The following is an 18979-nucleotide window of genomic DNA, read 5'->3' as shown; positions in this document are numbered from 1 at the left end:
AAATGAAACCAACAGTACAAAACACGAGCATCCTGCAGACTGGCCCTCAGGAAAACAGCTTCCCCCTGGGCAGCTCTGGGGCCACCAGCCAAAGGCCCGGTACAAATTTTGTTCTCTTGTCTAAAAATCCCAGCTGTTTGTGGCTCCCTGCCTTTTCTGCTTCAGTCCTTCACCAACTCTGAAGGAAATTAAGTATCCAGAACCCCAACAACCAGGGGTGTTTCTGTGGGGATAATGGTTCTTGGCATAGATCTCATAAATCCAGGAGGGAACCGCAGCTGCTTAGACTGGGACACGAAAAATCACTGGGGGGTCGACAGTGAGAACGAAGGGGGAAATGGGAGAAAGCAGGACTGAGAACGCACCCAGACTGGAGCGCAAGAAGTGGCCAAAGAAGGAGAGGAGGCAAACACCCCAGAGGTCTGACAAGATGGTTCCACACACTCTTCACCCCTCAAACCCCTACCCCAGGGCACAGAGCAAAAGCGTACCCATGTGTCTCTGGGGCCCGAGATACGCTTATTAATTAAACTAGCTGTCACTGCCAAAATCAAGTAGGCAAGGCAATAGCAACAGGGCCTCCCCAGAGTAAATTTTATGTAACAAGGGAAAGTTACAGCAAAGTGGCTTCTAGTTCTTTTCCCCAGATGTTACTTCACAGTGTAGACATTGTGAGGGAATATTTCAGAACCGGAGTCTGTAACTTCTTAACCAGTGGAGGAGTCCCTAAGCCATGTGCAAAATAAGCAGTCATGATTCCACAACAGTATTATTAGTCTCACCTTCCTCTCTGATATGAACGCAAAAGAGGGCTGAGCATTCTACCCCTGTTTTAGTCCTGTCCGCATTCCTATGAATTTTATTAAGGATAGAAATGGATAGATGTAAAGATTAACTTAATAACTTCAAAGTATGAGGATGTGACACTCACTTCGCAGCTGTCTCTTTATTTCTTTTGCAGGATCCACCCAGTTCTGCAGGGGACAGAAAAAAAAAAAAAAAAAAGATTAATCAACTCATTAAAAAAACAACAACAAAAAACACAGTCCAGGGTCCAAAATTGAACAGTTTACAGTTCACGTACTTATTTAAGTGTAAACATATTTTAATAAAGTGCTATGTGAAGTAGCTTGCTAGCATTCCACTGGTTTAGCATTGATTTGCTTCTGAATTTGTGTGCTATAAATAAAACATTAAAACACTTTTAAGGTGGATCTTTTGGGCCTCATATTCTTGAATGTGAAATCAAACATGTACCCAAATGATGAAAAAATGTATTTCCATACAGTCTTTATCTAGAGTTTAACTACCAGCAAACCGCCCCTGTAGACACTGAAATGAGGGCTCAGTCAGGGACAATAATTGGCTCTTATTCATGATGGATAAAATGTGAACTGGATACTATTGTTTAAAAGGACATATATCCTAATTGCACAGAATTATCTCAACTCCTCCAAAAACTTTCTTTTTCCTGCAGGTGTACAACGCCATGGAGAAGTCAGATTGGAGACAGTATTTTCCTTTCTGGTCTTCATGGAACATCCTTTTAAAGCTACATTCCAGAGTCGATAATCACAATCACAAGGAACTCCCTTTGACTTTTCCTTTATTTCCACTCTTAGAGAAAGTTAAAAAAGATTCTAAGAAACCACCATAATATCTTAAAATAAAAAAAGAGGAGTTCCCGTCGTGGCGTAGTGGTTACCAAATCCGACTAGGAACCATGTGGTTGCGGGTTCATCCCTGGCCTTGCTCAGTGGGTTAAGGATCCAGTGTTGCCGTGAGCTGTGGTATAGGTCACAGACGTGGCTCAGATCCTGCGTTGCTGTGGCTCTGGTGTAGGCTGGTAGCTACAGCTCCGATTAGACCCCTGGCCTGGGAACCTTCATATGCCGCAGGAGCAGCCCTAGAAAAGGCAAAAAGACCAAAATAAATAAATAAATAAAATAAAATAAAAAAAGACCAAATTTGAACTACTAGGTTCAAACCCTCTAAGGGCATTAAATATTTGTCTTCCAAAGCTATAGGCTAAAGATGCAGCCCCCCAAAATTATATATATATAGTTTTTGTTTTTTATACCTCTACCTTATGCTCAAGTCATTATTAAAGTTCATTTTATCTTCACTAATAGGAGAACAATTACAGTTTTTAAAACATATTAAACTGATTCAAATAATTGTCTTTACAATAAATAAGTTTCATTCTTTCTAGAAATATCCCAAACAATGTATTATAACATCTGGGCTTAAACACAATTTATTCAGATATGTAAAGCAGACAATTAAAATGTTTATTGTTATATAGAAAATTATAACCCACTGTCTTAATATGTTGAACAGGTACATGAGAACATCAACTTACACTATTAAGGAGTAATAACACAGGATGCTCTGAAAGCAAAGCTGCAGGGACCCCTGCAGGGACCCCTACACCACTCATGGCTCACACTCAGGGCAGCAAGGAGCCAAGGTGTGCGTGGCTCTGTTCTAACACTGGTTGTATTCAATCCTCTCAACAAAGAGCCACCAGAGCCTGGTCTAGCTTCATGGCACTGGTATCCCAGCTGCGTGGCCCACTGATGCGAGGGCCAGTGGGAGCCTCTAACGGTACCTCCAGTGCTATGTCGGGGAGCGGCTCTAATTTTCCCGAGAAGAGAGCCTGGCATTCAGCTTCCTGGCCCGGCAGCTGCTGTCCACACAACAGCTGGCTCACAAATGGTGGGCTATAATGAGGCACAAGAATGAGAAAAACACACCATTCAGTCTCTAGCCCAGACGGGGGAGCGGCTGGGGGAGAGGGAAGGCGGGTTGAAAGCGTCGGGGCATTTCATCCAAGGAGGTAACAACAACAGCAAGAAAAATACAATCAGAGACAACTGGGGCCAAACTGAAACGAAAAGGAAAAAAAATCCCTCAGAACATCAGCACAGAGAAAGAGGAGAGGGGGAGCCACTGGTCTTAAAGATCTGGAGAGACCCTTCCAAATCCCTTTGTGTGACAGTTGGTACAAAAAACAACCATACCTCTGCTCTCAGAGGAAAGGCATGTCATCTTCTGTGACCGCAAGGACTAACCCCAGCCACGCAGCACCTTCTATTGTCACCAAAGCCTTGTACAGGTTACCCGCCAGTTACCTTCACAGTATTTGGCAGTTGCAGGCAACCAGTTCAAGTACTAGATGAATACTTGTTGGCTGGTATCTGACCACTGCTTGCCTCCTTCCTCCCCATGCCGTGGTCATCCTGAAAGACCACAGGTTACATCGTTTTTCTTCCATTTATTTTTAGTTGAATAATTAGCTCCAGTGAGTACTTAGATCATGAGTGGAATATAACTGTACTGCCTAGGGTCATAAATTCCTAAGTAAAAAACAAACAAAAATTGCCTTGCCATGAATTTTAAAATACTTTGAAAAGAAATACCAAATTATCTGCATTATCAATTACAAGTAAATAATAGATTTAAAACTCTTTTTAACAAATAAATAATAAAAATAAATTTCTTGGTTTTGGCACTGAGTGCTGGCTGCATCAAGAAGCAGAGGCAAGGAATTCCCATTGTGGCTCAGTGGTTAACGAATCCGACTAGGAACCATGAGGTTGAGGGTTCGATCCCTGGCCTTGCTCAGTGGGTTAAGGATCCGGCATTGCTGTGAGCTGTGGTATAGATTGTAGACAAGGCTTGGATCCTGAGTTGCTTTGGCTGTGGCTATGGCATAGGCAGGCATCTACAGCTCCGATTTGACCCCTAGCCTGGGAACCTCCATACGCCATGGGAGCAGCCCAAGAAATGGCAAAAAAAAGAAAAAAAGAAAAAAGAAAAAGCAGAGGCAAAAAGATGGAAAAAGACATCAGAATGACATAAATGCACACACAGACCACAATATATTACTGTGCACCATTCCCCTTTTTTAAAAATTTGGCTGCCACATACATAGACTTTGGAATCAGAAATATATGGATTCAAATTCTGGTTTTCTCCCAACTCTGTGACCTTGTCCTCTTTAAGTCTCGGTTTCCTCAACTTTAAGATGAAGATCATATCATCTGCCTCAAGGGGTTGAGGGGTTTTAAACATTCATTCAAAGTGCTTCCTGAAGAGTAAGTACATGTGCCAAGGACTTTATCTGGTACCTATAAGAGTAGATGGGTTTTTTTTTTTTTTTTGGCAATGATAAAATTAAATTGGTCTATCACCTATCAGTATATATATATATATATATCCCACCCTTCTTCATATAATTTTTTACTTCCAAAGATGATGTATTACTGTATATATTAAAGAAGCTAATATTTATGTGACTATTTCTACCCACAAAAAAGTTAATATAACAGACTCGGGGTCCAAAAAATACAGTCAGTATAGTCATAGCCAGATAAGATAAAAAGCAAAAATCAGACCCTTTCTCCTTAGAGAATCCTATCTCAAGCTTCCAACCAAAGTAAATTAATATTAAAATGTCGTCCCAGAATGCCTGTGTTATTAAATCACCTTAAAACATGAAATCAAGAGTCAGCTGGGGAATAAAAAAATGTTACATGAATCAGTTGGGGAAAAATCGTTACACGTTTCTCTTCATTAACCTCTAGCTGAAATTTAGCATTACCATCGAATATAAATGTAGCAAAAAACAAAACCCTGGCTAATATCAGCAGTGCCTTTAAGCTTTGTCACTCACAGGAATCAAAACTATTTCCAGGGGGAGTTCCCGTCGTGGTGCAGTGGTTAACGAATCCGACTAGGAACCATGAGGTTGAGGGTTCGGTCCCTGCCCTTGCTCAGTGGGTTAACGATCCGGCGTTGCCGTGAGCTGTGGTGTAGGTTGCAGATGCGGCTCGGATCCCGCGTTGCTGTGGCTCTGGTGTAGGCTGGTGGCTACAGCTCCGATTCAACCCCTAGCCTGGGAACCTCCATATGCCGCGGGAGCGGCCCAAGAAATAGCAACAACAACAACAAAAGACAAAAAGACAAAAAGACAAAAAAAAAAAAAAAAAAACTATTTCCATAGCCCATTATAGTGGTTGCAGATCTTAAAATATCATTTACGCTCATCGATATTTGAAATCACATAGGGATTAGATACTGATGATCATTTCTACCCCAGTTTTTTAAATTAACATGTTGAGCATGTTATTCACTGGCTTTCTTTATAGGCCTGTGTACTTTGTTATAGTCATACATTTAAATCACTATTCTCTGTATAGCACAGGGAAGTCAACTCAATATTCTGTAATAACGTATATGGGAACAGAATCTGAAAAAGAATGGATATGTGTATATGTAGAACTGAATCACTTTGCTGTACACCTGAAACTAACAACACTACAAATCAACTACAGCTAACAAAATTAAAACAAAAAACAAAAACACATTGTTCTGAGAAACAGCCCATAGAATTCACCAGACTGTCAAAGGAATCGGTGGCACCAAAAAAGGTTAAACAAAACGAAACAAAACAAAAAAACCAAAAACCTGCTTTAGAAGGTTATAGAAACTTTTTCTGACTAAGCAGCAAAAGACTGTGCCTGTGTTTCTTTCTCTTACACTTAAGTCCTTTGGTTAGTTAATTAGAGAAGCTCCTTAATCCTACTCTTTATCCACTGCAAATCTGAGAGTGGAACAGTCCTGGTTAATATCAAGCCTTCTGACATTTCCCTACAATATTTTCAATACTGGTTCTCAGGATAAGTGTTAAAAGAAAGATGATTCTCAATTATCTTCTAACAACAGAAACATCTAGAAAAATATAAAAGCTTAATGATGAATCATTATAGTATAGGATGCTAGCATTAGAAAAAAACCTCAGAGACTATATGGATCAAATATCCTTGCAGACTGCGAACAGCCTCACACCCGCCTATGAGGCTATGAGGACTGGAACGCTTCTGCAATCACAAGCCACAAGTAGGGTTCCCTACTTCCTTCCAGAAGATTCCAAACCCCAAACATCTCTCTGCGGCCTCAAAAGAACACTTATCCCTGAGATCGTTGCTTCTCAAGTCTAAAGGGTGACACGAATTATCCGAAGATCTAGTCAAAATGCAGATTACAAGTCAACATGTCTAAGGCGAGGACCTGGAACCCCTCATGGTTAACGAGCTTCTGTGTGGTGCCAAGGCTGCTGGGCCCTGGACCACTCTGTGAGTGGTAGAGACCTAGATCTCTCTCTCTCCTTTTTTTTTTTTTTTTTTTTTTTTTTTTTTGGTCTTTTTAAGGCCACACCAGCAGCATATGGAAGTTCCCAAGCTAAGGGTCAAATCGGAGCTGCAGCTGCTGGCCGATGCCACAGCCATACCAGATCCAAGTCACATGTGCAAACCACACTGCAGCTTGTGGGAACACTGGATCTTTAACCCACAGAGTGGAGCCAGGGATGGAATCTGCATCCTCACGGATACTAGGCAGGTTCTTAACCTGCTGAGCCACAACAGGAACTCCCCCTAGATCTCTTTTTATGTAGAAATTCCTGTCTTTCTGAAAGTCAAGTAGTCAAATGTAAAGAGATATTTTTAAGTCCTACACTTGGCTTGTCAGGTAGGTGTCCAGCCTTCACTGGCTAATATTCTAATGGCTGATCCTCCTGCATGCAGAAAGCCCTCACAGGTCACAGGCCCACATCTAAGTGGTTCTCTGAATGCCTGCCCATCATGCTAAACGGTTACATCAAATAATGTCAGGTCCCACAGGCTTTCCAGGCCATGAAAGTGTTAACTACTTTCACCTGGCAAAGATGAGCAACCAAGCCATTAACCAGCAGTACACACCCCATCAGCCATCTGAGCCGTCTGCCTCAGGCCACTGACCACACAACTGGTCTAGAACACAACTCAAGACACATTCACAAAATCTACCCTGTGGTTCCTTCCCTCCCAGACAATATCTCTATCTCACCTAATTCCCTTTCAGGCTGGATGCCAAGATCTCAGAGGTAGAAGTTTTTTAAAATGCCTAGCCATGCTTTCAAAATTGGTGCTTGTCACACGTGCCAGGTGAGAGAAATTAAGTTTAACCCAACACATACTCTACTGTCAAATGTGCAAAGAGTAATTTTGTCTAAAAGCTGTATTTTCCTTTAAGAATGACAGGACTGAAGCAGGTGCCCTTTATTATACCCCTGCTGAAATTAAGTCTAATAGCACGCTACTGCAACACTCTGGTGTTAGCAGAAATGCCACAGACCTTCTGTGCTACAGTAAAATGTTCACCATGCATCTGGGAGAATATGATTCCAACTCCTGTCTGTGCTATTATAAGGTGTAATGAGATTGAATACAGAATTTTATTAAAGAATAGTTTATCTAAGACAAACAGTTTAATATTGGGGTTCTTAGTTCTAGTGTCTGGGGGAGGAAATGGTCTGGCTATCAGAGAAATACGTTAATTTTCACAAAGTTATTTCACTGTGGATATCAACTATACTTCAAACAAGCTCCCCTTTCAATATGGCTTGGAGCAAAATGACATTAAAATCCCTGGGCCAGATGCCAAACTCTATTAACATCAAAAATTTAAAACAGTATTTTCCCTTTAAAGACAGTCCAAAACCCTTACTGACAGCTCCATTTGGACATGAATACAAGAACTATATGGACTGGAATTCCGTGCATGAACACATTACTTGATTCCACGTCTTTTTTAATGAAATTTTCCATGGTAAAGTTTACATGAGTTCTCTACAGATGCTGAAAAAGTTCTAATAATGGTAGATTTTCCTACTCAAGAGTGAAGTGAAAGGCTTCCAACCACTGCAGAGGCAGCCCTATACTAAAATAAAGATTAGATTTCCCTCCCAGTGGAAAATTTGCATACAAATAACCATGGCTTTACCTCACCTTCATATTACAAGGTTGAAATGATAAGTGACTGAAACTTCTATAAATACAGGTAACTTTCAGCATGAAAAAAAAGTTTAAATTCCTACATCCTGTAGTATCCTATTGTTGAAATTGTAAGAGGTGGAAAAAATAGGACATGATACAAATCTACATTGGGAAAATAGGGGTTCTTTCACCTAGATGTCTTGAGGACTGGATTTTGTCTACGTATGAAAAAAAGGAATAAAAAATTGCACAACGCAAAAGTTATGAAAGCAAATCAGATTATACATGAATAATTAAATATACTGCCAATTACACATGACATTCGTTTTCCAAAAAGTATTTCAGAAAGGCCACCCCACTGTTTATTCTCCCCATGTTCTATTTAGAGCCTGGATAGCAAACAAAGAATGTGCCTAATTTCGTGAGCATTTTCATCTTGAATCTTGTAAGAGAAACACAAACTAAGGAATTATATGAGTCTCAGTTTATGAATCTGAGATTCAGGTGAAAGATATGGATTAGACACATATATTGAGAGTCAGCAAAAATAAAAAATAGTGAATCCTACTATCTCATGTAAATCTAGTGTCCCCAAAATACCAGATGCCTTAATGCAATATATCCTGTTTCAACTAACAGAGCGTGTTATTCTATGTATAAGATTAAATGCTCCTATGAATCTACCAAAATGTAATCTCAGGAAACGTGGGTAATGATGGCCAAATTTCCATCACTTTCTCTTTTGCAGCTTTGAGGGCCAACAGAAGGGCACATGGTTGGAAACATTATCAAGACCGCCTTATAATTTCAAGTCTGAAAAGAGTGCCTAGTTTATTTAGTGGAATGTCTAATATGTTATTACTTCCAGGAAGAGTATTCTAAACAGAGGTCTAATAAGAATGCTCACATACTATTCAGCAGGCAGGCATGCAATTTAGCTGTCTTTAGTTGAAATGTGGAATGAAACCACAAATTAGGTATCAAGGATTTAAAACTAAGCAGTGAAGAAATTTAATTTACATATAATTACTACTATTAGTACTCTGTATTTTATTATTAGGATGTATAAATACAAACAATGATGGCATGTGGGCAAATAAAATTTACAGCCTGTATTCGTCTACCAACTGTTCTGTTCTGCTGACTGTGCTGTGAATGTTAGACGTCGGGACGCAACTGCAAAGTTCACTTCGACCACGAGCTCTGGGCATCCTCAGACAGAACGATCATCCAGGTCTGCCCACGGCCACCACCTAACAGACTCGAAAGGGCTTCTCTTTGGGGTACAACCCTGGACCAGTCCTTCCCGCTTCACTCCTCCACTCAGTATCTTCACCAGAGTTAAGTCCCAACGCTCAGAAAATGAAGGAGAAAAGGAAACAATGAGGAAAGTGCCAGACTGAAAGCTTGTCAAAATCCACATGCTGAAACCTTCTCTCCAATGTGACAGTGTTTCGAGTTAGGGCCCTTGGGAGGTGATAGGTCATGAAGGAGGAGGCACGTGAATGGGATTAGTGGCCTTTTAGGCATGGCTCTGGAGGGCCCTCTAGCTCCTCTGGCCATGTGAGGACACCGTGAGAGGGCCTTGTCCATGAAGCAGGAAGGGGGCCCTCTCCAGACACTGAATCAGCTGGCACCTTGATCTCACTCCTCCCCAGCTCCCAAAGTAGAGAAACACACATCTGCTGTTTAAAAAGCCACTCGGACTATGGTACTTCGTTAGAAAAGCCCAAACTAAGACAGAAGGCTAGAGGTTAAGTCTGGTTAATTGCTAGAACTGATTAATATTTCTCTCTCTAATATGCTTATGAAACTGAGAAGCCCTGAGGGTCCCTAGAATTAGCATTAAGCACTAGAGCACTCTGATGATCCTGTTAGCAGCGTCTTGGAAATTTCTGGAGCAGAAAACAATCTCAACACACTCCTGACACCAGGCAGATCCCCACAGAGTCCTGGCCGGACCTGGACCTCCTTTCTGCTCCCAGTAACCCACTCAAGAGGGCAAGGAACACCTTCGGCCCACACCACCACCAATCTGTTTGGCAAGGCAAAACACTCTCTCCTGCACCACCGGACACGAATGGATGGGTACCCCTGACATTCCTTCCAACATGCCCAAGCTGAATTCCTGGAAAACAGGTGAATTCTCGAGCTAAAAATTCAACATAAAAATGGATTTGGAAGATGTATATTCCATATATATACAATGGAATTCTACCCGGCCATAAAAAAGGACAAAATAATGCCATTTGCAGCAACATAATGGAACTAGAGATTCTCATACTAAATGAAGTCAAGTCAGAAAGAGAAAGAGGAGTTCCCGTCGTAGCGCAGTGGTTAACGAATCCGACTAGGAACCATGAGGTTGCGGGTTCGGTCCCTGCCCTTGCTCAGTGGGTTAACGATCCGGCGTTGCCGTGAGCTGTGGTGTAGGTTGCAGATGCGGCTCGGATCCCGCGTTGCTGTGGCTCTGGCGTAGGCCGGTGGCTACAGCTCCGATTCAACCCCTAGCCTGGGAACCTCCATATGCCGAGGGAGCGGCCCAAGAAATAGCAACAACAACAACAACAACAAAAAAAAAAAAAAGAAAGAGAAAGAAAAATACTGTACGCTATTGCTTACATGTGGAATCTAAAATATGGCACAGATGATTCTATCTACAAAACAGAAACAGATCATGGACATGGAGAGCGGACTTGTGGTTGCCGGTGGAGGGGGGAGGTAGTGGGATGGACTGGAAGTTTGGGGTTGGTGAAGGCAAACTAACATTTGGAATGGATGAGCAATGGGGTCCAACTATACAGCACAGGGATCTGTGTGACTGGGTCACTTTGCTGTACAGCAGAAGGTGAAGAAACACTGTAAATCAACCATACTCTAACAAAAACATTTTAAACACCGGTGTTTCCTATTTCTAATAATTAACATAGCATAAGACATTTCATTCTGTCTTCTTATAATGTAAGTGGAAAAGTGCACGCACACACACACACGAGCAAAAAGTTATACAGGAAAACACAAGTTTTCAATCTTTACCAAATCTGTACAATAAACATAAACTATATTTTAATAAAAACATAAGTTACTTGAAAGCTAAATTTTCCACTGGTTAAGAGAAAAATGGTATTTTTCTAAGACACTAGGAACAAAATGACCTCACTTACTTTCTGCTCAGGGTTCTCCTGAAACACAAGTCCAAAGTAGTCCTTCTCCAAGAGGTTGAGATGTTCACACACTTTGTCAAACAACACTTGTCCCTTAGCACGTTTCTGAGGAAAAAGAAAAATATCTTTATTTCTCAAGCACTGAACAGTCCAGGAGTACTGTAAAGCAAGGCCCACTTATCAAATAACATTATTTAGCATAAATTCGTGTGCAATATTTATTGTCCGATCCTTTTATAACAATATGAAAAAGCGATTAATCACTCTTTAGCTTTAGACTCTCCCCCTCCCCTCCATACAAAGCATAAATTCTACAATGAAAGCACAGCCAGCCAGATGCTCCATGCTTTACTGCTACTCCATGTAAATATTTTAAAACCTAAAAAAGTAAAATGCTGAGACCTCGTTTATTTGTTTTTAAAATAGTACAAAAATATGTCCCAGCTGCCTCCCTCAGTTGCTCAAGGGGCTTATGTCACATCTACAAAGATACTCTCCCAGGAAAATCACTTTTTTTGTTTCATGAAAGTATAGTTGATTTGCAATGTTGTGCCAATTTTTGCTGTGTCCCCAGAAAATCATTTAGTTCTACTCAACGCCTCCTGACATGATTTTTCCCATCAGCACTTACATTTGATTTCTCTTCCAAGATATGTGTAGAATATAAATACTTTTGTTCAATACGAGCTACACTTTTTCTTGAGAATCATTCATTCTCTACAACAAATCTTAAAAACAGAAGGTACCAGAAGGGAGATTGTAAATCAGGTTAAGTGCCTGTAAGGACCTAACCTATTTTTGCCTTGCTTTGCTTTTTAACATAAGAAGCTGCTATCAATAGACATAAAAGCCTGGGACAGCCATAGAAGAAAAGCTCATTATTTTATCAATGGTAAGACATAACTCATTTCCAATTATGATGCACAGCACTGCGAACACCCATCTGTGAGGTCAGGTCAGATCCTCCCCTGTGTGGGTATAAGCAACCCCTGGACTGTGAGTGACAAGCGAACAAGCCAGCCGACTTGCTCATCCTCAAGACGAATGCCCTCACACTGTGGAAAAGGCATACTGGTTAGTTCCTACACTGTGTGAAAATGACTGTTTCCCACATAAACATCTTTTAAAATGGAATAAGAGGAGTTCCCGTCGTGGCGCAGTGGTTAACGAACCTGACTAGGAACCATGAGGTTGCGGGTTCGGTCCCTGCTCTTGCTCAGTGGGTTAAGGATCCGGCGTTGCCGTGAGCTGTGGTGTAGGTTGCAGACGCGGCTCGGATCCTGCGTTGCTGTGGCTCTGGCGTAGGCCAGTGGCTACAGCTCTGATTTGACCCCTAGCCTGGGAACCTCCATATGCCGCGGGAGCGGCCCAAGAAATAGCAAAAAAGACAAAAAATAGTAATAATAATAATAATAATAAAATAAAATAAAATGGAATAAGAAATAAAAGACATTTCGAGTTCAAATCAGCACAACTCTGATAGACTTCAAGAGAGTCTTCACAGAAACTCAATTCAAGTGTGGGTTTCTCTCCTCTAACCTTCCGCCCCTATTTGCCTTCACTTGGCATGTCTGTGAAATGGGGATAATAGAATCTACCACAAAGGATGTCGTAGATAACTGAGTTGTAATACATAATTAGAGCTTAGAACAGTGTGTGGCAAAGAGTAAGGGCTTAATGTCAGATCTTCGTTTAAGCTGGAGTGTTTTGTAACATGAAAAATGACTAATTCCGCTTACATGAAATTTTGTGTTAAGCTTTTAAAATGAAAGGTTCTGAATTTCATTATCTGATCTGCATGCAATTATTCATTTATATAATTAAGGCTCTGAGTTTGGACATATTTTAAATTAACTTTATGAGGAGAAGGTGACTCATAGCATGACAGCTGCTTTCTTAAATGTGCAGTAAAATCCATTGACTATAGAAGCCTGGAGTAGATGTGAGGAGATCTGGCTGCAAATAACAGCAAAGACTATTTTAGAGGTAATCAATAATCTAAGAATTCACTTTCTCTGGCATTAATTTTAGCAACGCTGTTCACCCCTGAATCTCCAGCGAGTAGAAGGTAGTAGCCCAGCATAATAGGTGTTTGTTGAGTCAACTGAAAATACAGTATTACAGTGTACCCTATGTGACATACTTATTTACTCTTAGCTGTGCCCACAGCATTCGGATATTCCAGGGCCAAGGTTCAGGTCCGAGCCACCATAGTGACAGTGTTGGATCCTTTACCAACTGCGCCACCAAGGAAACTCCTGTGACATCCTTATTTTAAGTGCGTGACATCCGCCTGCTCAGGCTCATAGTGACTGACCATAGTTATCATTTCAGCACCTACTTTGTAATTAGGAAGTGTCCTAATCTGAGATAACAAAGGGAGAAAACCATCACAGCTCTAGCACATCTATCCACTTGTTCATCACCCACTATGCATTTATAACGAGGTGTAAATGAGTCACAGAAGATATTTTATCTACTATAAAGCAGAGATTATCTTCTTACTTAGAAGAGCACTAAGAACTCAACGGAAGCTGATCTTTGAAAACTTTAAGAATTTTAAAAACTTTAAGAAGTTGACCTTTAAAAAGATAAGTTTCCAAACTTATCACTCCCAGAAAACATCTGACTAAATGACAACTACTTTCAAATAAGCTAACTACTGGAATTGATTAGCTGTAGAAATTGCGAAGAAACGAGAGTGTCAAAAAGAGACTCATGCTATTTTACTTGGTTATGATGTTATTTGAGGTTAGGGTAAAAAAGGATACTTAAGACAACTGATATCGGAGTTCCCGTCATGGCGCAGTGGTTAACGAATCCGACTAGGAACCACGAGGTTGTGGGTTTGATCCCTGGCCTCACTCAGTGGGTTGAGGATCCAGCATTGCCATGAGCTGTGGTGTAGCTTACAGATGCGGTTCGGATCCCGTGTTGCTGTGGCTCTGGTGTAGGCCGACGGCAACAGCTCCAATTTGACCCCAAGCCTGGGAACCTCCATATGCCACGGGAGTGGCCCTAGAAAATGCAAAAAGACAAAAAAAAAAAAAAAAGACAACTGATGTCTATAAATATGTATCAGTTCAAAGAGAAAAACATATTCTAACACTGGCTTACAGACAACTTTAAATAATAAATCATATTTTCTCACTAGTTTCCATTTCAAAAATAGAAACATGCTCTCATGGACAGAAATCCCCTAACAGATTAAAACATCCACGAAGCTCACCACCACAATGTGGTGTCAGTACACACACTGCACGGCATGGGGGGGCATCCGCATGGGGACTGGAGTCACCCCGGGACCCCCTTCATTCAACATTTTATAAGCACTTTACTATTCCTGGACAAGTGTGACAATGGACAAACCACTCAGTCTCTCTAACTGTAAAATGAGATCACAGCTCTCTCTTAGCTCACTGCAAGGGTCAAATTAACCCAATAAGAGTGTATGTCAAAGTGCCAAACCAAGAGCCTTACTCAATCACAGCGGAATTCTATTCCCAACTGTCTTTCATTAGCCCACTTCTAACACCAAAATATCTTCTAGATGCTCAGATTCCTTCTCTACTATTCTCTCCTTCCCTTCTCCAGGAAATAGATATTCTAAATGCTTGATAAAATCTTAACTGTACACACATACTACTTAATCCTCTACTCAGCATCCCCACCTTCAATGAACTCAAAGACTGGCTGGAAAGGCAACAGCACTATGAGGCATGTGCTGAAAGATACACATAAAAAATGCATGGGAACACCGAGAATGCACTGAATAACAGCATCTGAGAAATATCACAGCTTCGCCAAGATTGTAGCATCTCAAATGAATCTTAAACAAAGGGATGATTTTTCAAAATAGAGAAATAGCATAGTCAAAAGAACTTATTTTCACTTTGGGTGTTTATCAAGTCTGACAGAACCACTTTCTATTCAAAAGATACTGGAGGTTACAGAAAGATGAAGAAAGTAATGAGCCACGTCACATGTCTGCTAGTTATACTGTCCCACTCTCAGATGACTGCAAGGGCTCGCCAGGCTAAAAAGCTCCACATCTACTGATCCTGTATTTCATATGCATCAGCTCCCATATTAAGACACTGAGGAAAAAAACCATTAAGAAATATACAGTCTCAGGAACTTTACATTAGAATGGTAGATGCAGAAAATAAAAAGGGAGCCTATCCCCCTCAAAAAAATAAAAAGTCTTATGAATTTACCTCTCTAGACTTAACTAGATCCAGCTGATCCAGCTGGTTCAAAGAACTGACCAATGGCCTATAAGACACTAGAGCTCTATCCAAAGACAATGTCTTACTCTAGGATAAAAATTAGCAGATTCAATCACATCTTCCCTTCTGGGAGTTTAAATACAACATAGATATGCACACACACTTACACACACACACACACACACACACACAGAGTCACAGAATAGAGCATGTAAACGCAAAGGGAGAGACAATGAGAAGGCAGTATGCAGAAGCCAAGGGTATCAGGAGGCAGAGCTCTCATCTGCCAAAGTATATTCCACTGTTTCTACTGGTCCCATGAGATGCTTCACTTATACACCCACATCCCCAAAAGGGGAGTAGAATGGGACAAGGAAATTCTGCTTAATGTACAGAACTACTGAGCATCAAAACTCATATTTGCAGGAGTTCTCGTTGTGGCTCAGTGGGTTAAGAGCCCAACACAGTCTCCGTGAGGACGCAGATTCAATCCCTGGCCTTGCTCTTTGCTCAGTGGTTTAAGGATGCAACATTGCCGCAAGCTGTGGACTTTGGTATAGGTCACAGATGTGGCTTGGATTCAGTGTTGCTATGACTGTGGCATAGGTCTCAGCTGCAACTCTGACTGGACCCCTAGCCCAGGAACTTCCATATGCCACAGGAGAGGTCATAAAAAGAAAAACAAACCCACCCCCAAAACCCCCTCCTGTTTGCATATAAGACACCCTGAGAAGTTCTACAATGAAGAATAACCTTGTTTATTATCATCATTTAACCTGAACCTGATGTTTCCCAAAATTACTTGGCTAAATAAGCCACCATCTTCTTTGAATACCACACTAACTTATTCCACAGCAGAACTACTGATCTACAGATAATACCTCAAGGAATGAGGGAGAGAAAAATTACCATGACATGACCTTCAATCAGATTTGGAGACTAGCATCAACATTATCTTTTTGACCCCAAAATGCCAAAAGAGAGAATTCAGTTTAAACTGGTCCAGGATTTGATGGACCCATCTGTCTGGACGAAGCAAATAACTCCCACAGATAAAATTCCAACAATATAATCAAAAAGATCAAAAACTCATAAGGAAACCAGTTACTACTACTGAGTATTAAAGGCAATTACGAGACTGATATTCAAGACTGTAGATAATGGAAATATCTATCAAGTACAGCACAAAATCAGTACTTTTTATATGCTTAAATATTTTAAAATACCAAGAAAAAAGTATCAAAAAGCAGACTGTGAAAAGAACTAATTAGAATATCTAGAAATCAACTATACAAACTAGCTTATAATCCAAACTGACAAGGTTTGATAGCATTAAAAAGAAAAACAGAAAAAAAAAAAAAAAGAAAAACAGTGAACTGGAAGATCGATCTGAAAAAACTACCCAGAATGCAATACAGAAAGATGAAAACCATGAAGGAACTTCACTGACATGTAAGATAGAAGAGAAAGTCTTACATATATCTCATCAGAATTCTAGATGAAGACAACAAACAGAGTAAGGGAGGGGCAATATTAAAAGATGTAATGGGAGTTCCCATTGTGGCACAGTGGGTTATGAACCTAACTAGGTACCCATGAGGATGTGGGTTCAATCCCTGGCCTTGCTGAGTGGGTTAAGGATTTGCCATTGCCACAACCTGTAGCATAGGTCACAGATGCAGCTCAGATCCAGCCTTGCTGTGGCTGTGGTATACACCATCAGCTGTGCAGCTCTGATTCAACCCCTAGCCTAGAAACTTCCATATGCTGCAGGTGCAGCCCTAAAAAGAAAGGGAAAAAAAAAAAGATGTAATGGCTGATAAATGCTAAAACTCTTAAATTAAGGAAAAAATGGATTGCTAGCCAAATAAAACCCATTAACCTACAATCACTGTATTTCACTACTTATATGTATTAACATTCAAAAGATTTTGACATGCATCATTTTTAAATAATAGATGTTATAAAGCCATCAAGAGGAAAAGAAACATGAACTAGAGAATAAGGAGTAAAGAAAAAAAATTGTAACAGAAAACTCAGAGAAGTTACTCTTAAAAAACCTAAAACTGGAGCTTCCTGGAAGCTCAGTGGGTTAAGGATCCAGCATTGTCAGTGCAGTGGCTTGTATCACACTGCAGTGTAGGTTCGATTCCTGGCCCAGGAACTTCCACATGCTATGGGGGTGACCAAAAAAACCCCTAAAACCAATCTGCCTTGGAAGCTAATTCAAAAGGCCAACAAAATGTCATGTTTCTTATTATTTCATAAAGAAAACATACCATACAGATGGCCAGCAAACACATGAAAAAATGCTCAACATCGCTGATCATAAGAGAAATGCAAATCACAACTACCATGAGATACCACCTCACACCAGTCAGAATAGCCATCATTAATAAGTCCACAAATAACAAGTGTTAGAGGGGCTGTGGAGAAAAGGGAACCCTCCTGCACTGTTGGTGGGAATGTAAACTGGTACAGCCACTATGGAGAACAGTTTGGAGACACCTTAGAAATCTATACATAGAACTTCCATAGGACCCCGCAATCCCACTCTTGGGCATAGATCCAGACAAAACTCTACTTAAAAGAGACACATGCACCCGCATGTTCATTGCAGCACTATTCACAATAGCCAGGACATGGAAACAACCCAAATGTCCATCGACAGATGATTGGATTCGGAAGATGTGGTATATATATACACAATGGAATACTACTCAGCCATAAAAAGAATGACATAATACCATTTGCAGCAACATGGATGGAACTAGAGAATCTCATACTGAGTGAAATGAGTCAGAAAGCCAAAGACAAATACCATATGATATCACATAACTGGAATGTAATATCCAGCACAAATGAATATCTCCACAGAAAAGAAAATCATGGACTTGGAAAATAGACTTGTGGCTGCCTGATGGGAGAGGGAAGGAGTGGGAGGGATCAGGAGCTTGGGCTTATCAGACACAATTTAGAATAGATTTACAAGGAGGAGTTCCCGTCGTGGCGCAGTGGTTAACGAATCCGACTAGGAGGTTGCGGGTTCGGTCCCTGCCCTTGCTCAGTGGGTTAACGATCCGGCGTTGCCATGAGTTGTGGTGTAGGTTGCAGACGCGGCTCGGATCCCGCGTTGCTGTGGCTCTGGCGTAGGCCGGTGGCTATAGCTCCAATTGGACCCCTAGCCTGGGAACCTCCATATGCCGCGGGAGCGGCCTAAGAAATAGCAAAAAGACAAAAAAAAAAAAAAAAAAAGAATAGATTTACAAGGAGATCCAGCTGAGTAGCATTGAGAACTATGTCTAGATACTCTTATTGCAGTAGAACAAAGGGTGGGAAAAAAAACGTATACATGTAAGGATAACTTGATCCCCTTGCTGTACAGTGGGGAAAAAATAAATTAAAAAAAAGAAAACATATCAGATGATCAGGAGACATATATTAAATGTTCCAAGTTATTATACTTTATAAGAATTAATTTACCAGAGTGTACCCTGACAGTAATACGACCTAGTGGCTCACAATTTCATTTTTGCCTTCACTACTGTTCACAACTTACTCCACAAATTTATTAATCATTAATTACTTATTAATAATCCTCATCATTTGGGAGAAAGGAACCAAGACACAACTCACAATGGCAGTACATTAAAAATGTGTGGGGGTGTGCAAGCTGAAATTGTTCCTCCTCCCATACCAGATTCTGCAATGTACCACCTTTCAAGAGAATGACTGATTCTCGACCATATGCTAGAAAGGTACCACA

The 18979-nt window shown here is 40.7% G+C and overlaps 1 protein-coding gene across 41 annotated transcripts in view; it reads right to left on the bottom strand.

The window, feature by feature from the left end:
• Positions 1-18979, bottom strand: part of EPB41L2 (erythrocyte membrane protein band 4.1 like 2) — a 212434-nt gene that overhangs the window by 66773 nt on the left and 126682 nt on the right. For all 41 annotated transcript variants that reach the window (XM_021088293.1, XM_021088255.1, XM_021088313.1 and 38 more), the window contains 2 exons: positions 10985-11089; positions 932-974 (listed from right to left, as the gene is read on the bottom strand). In XM_021088293.1, coding sequence (XP_020943952.1) covers positions 932-974; positions 10985-11089 — 148 coding nt within the window. The remainder of the gene's footprint in view (positions 1-931; positions 975-10984; positions 11090-18979) is intronic.

Source organism: Sus scrofa, chromosome 1, assembly GCF_000003025.6.
Source record: "Sus scrofa isolate TJ Tabasco breed Duroc chromosome 1, Sscrofa11.1, whole genome shotgun sequence".
Taxonomy (NCBI): domain Eukaryota; kingdom Metazoa; phylum Chordata; class Mammalia; order Artiodactyla; family Suidae; genus Sus; species Sus scrofa.
This window is presented reverse-complemented; position numbering and strand designations above follow the sequence as displayed.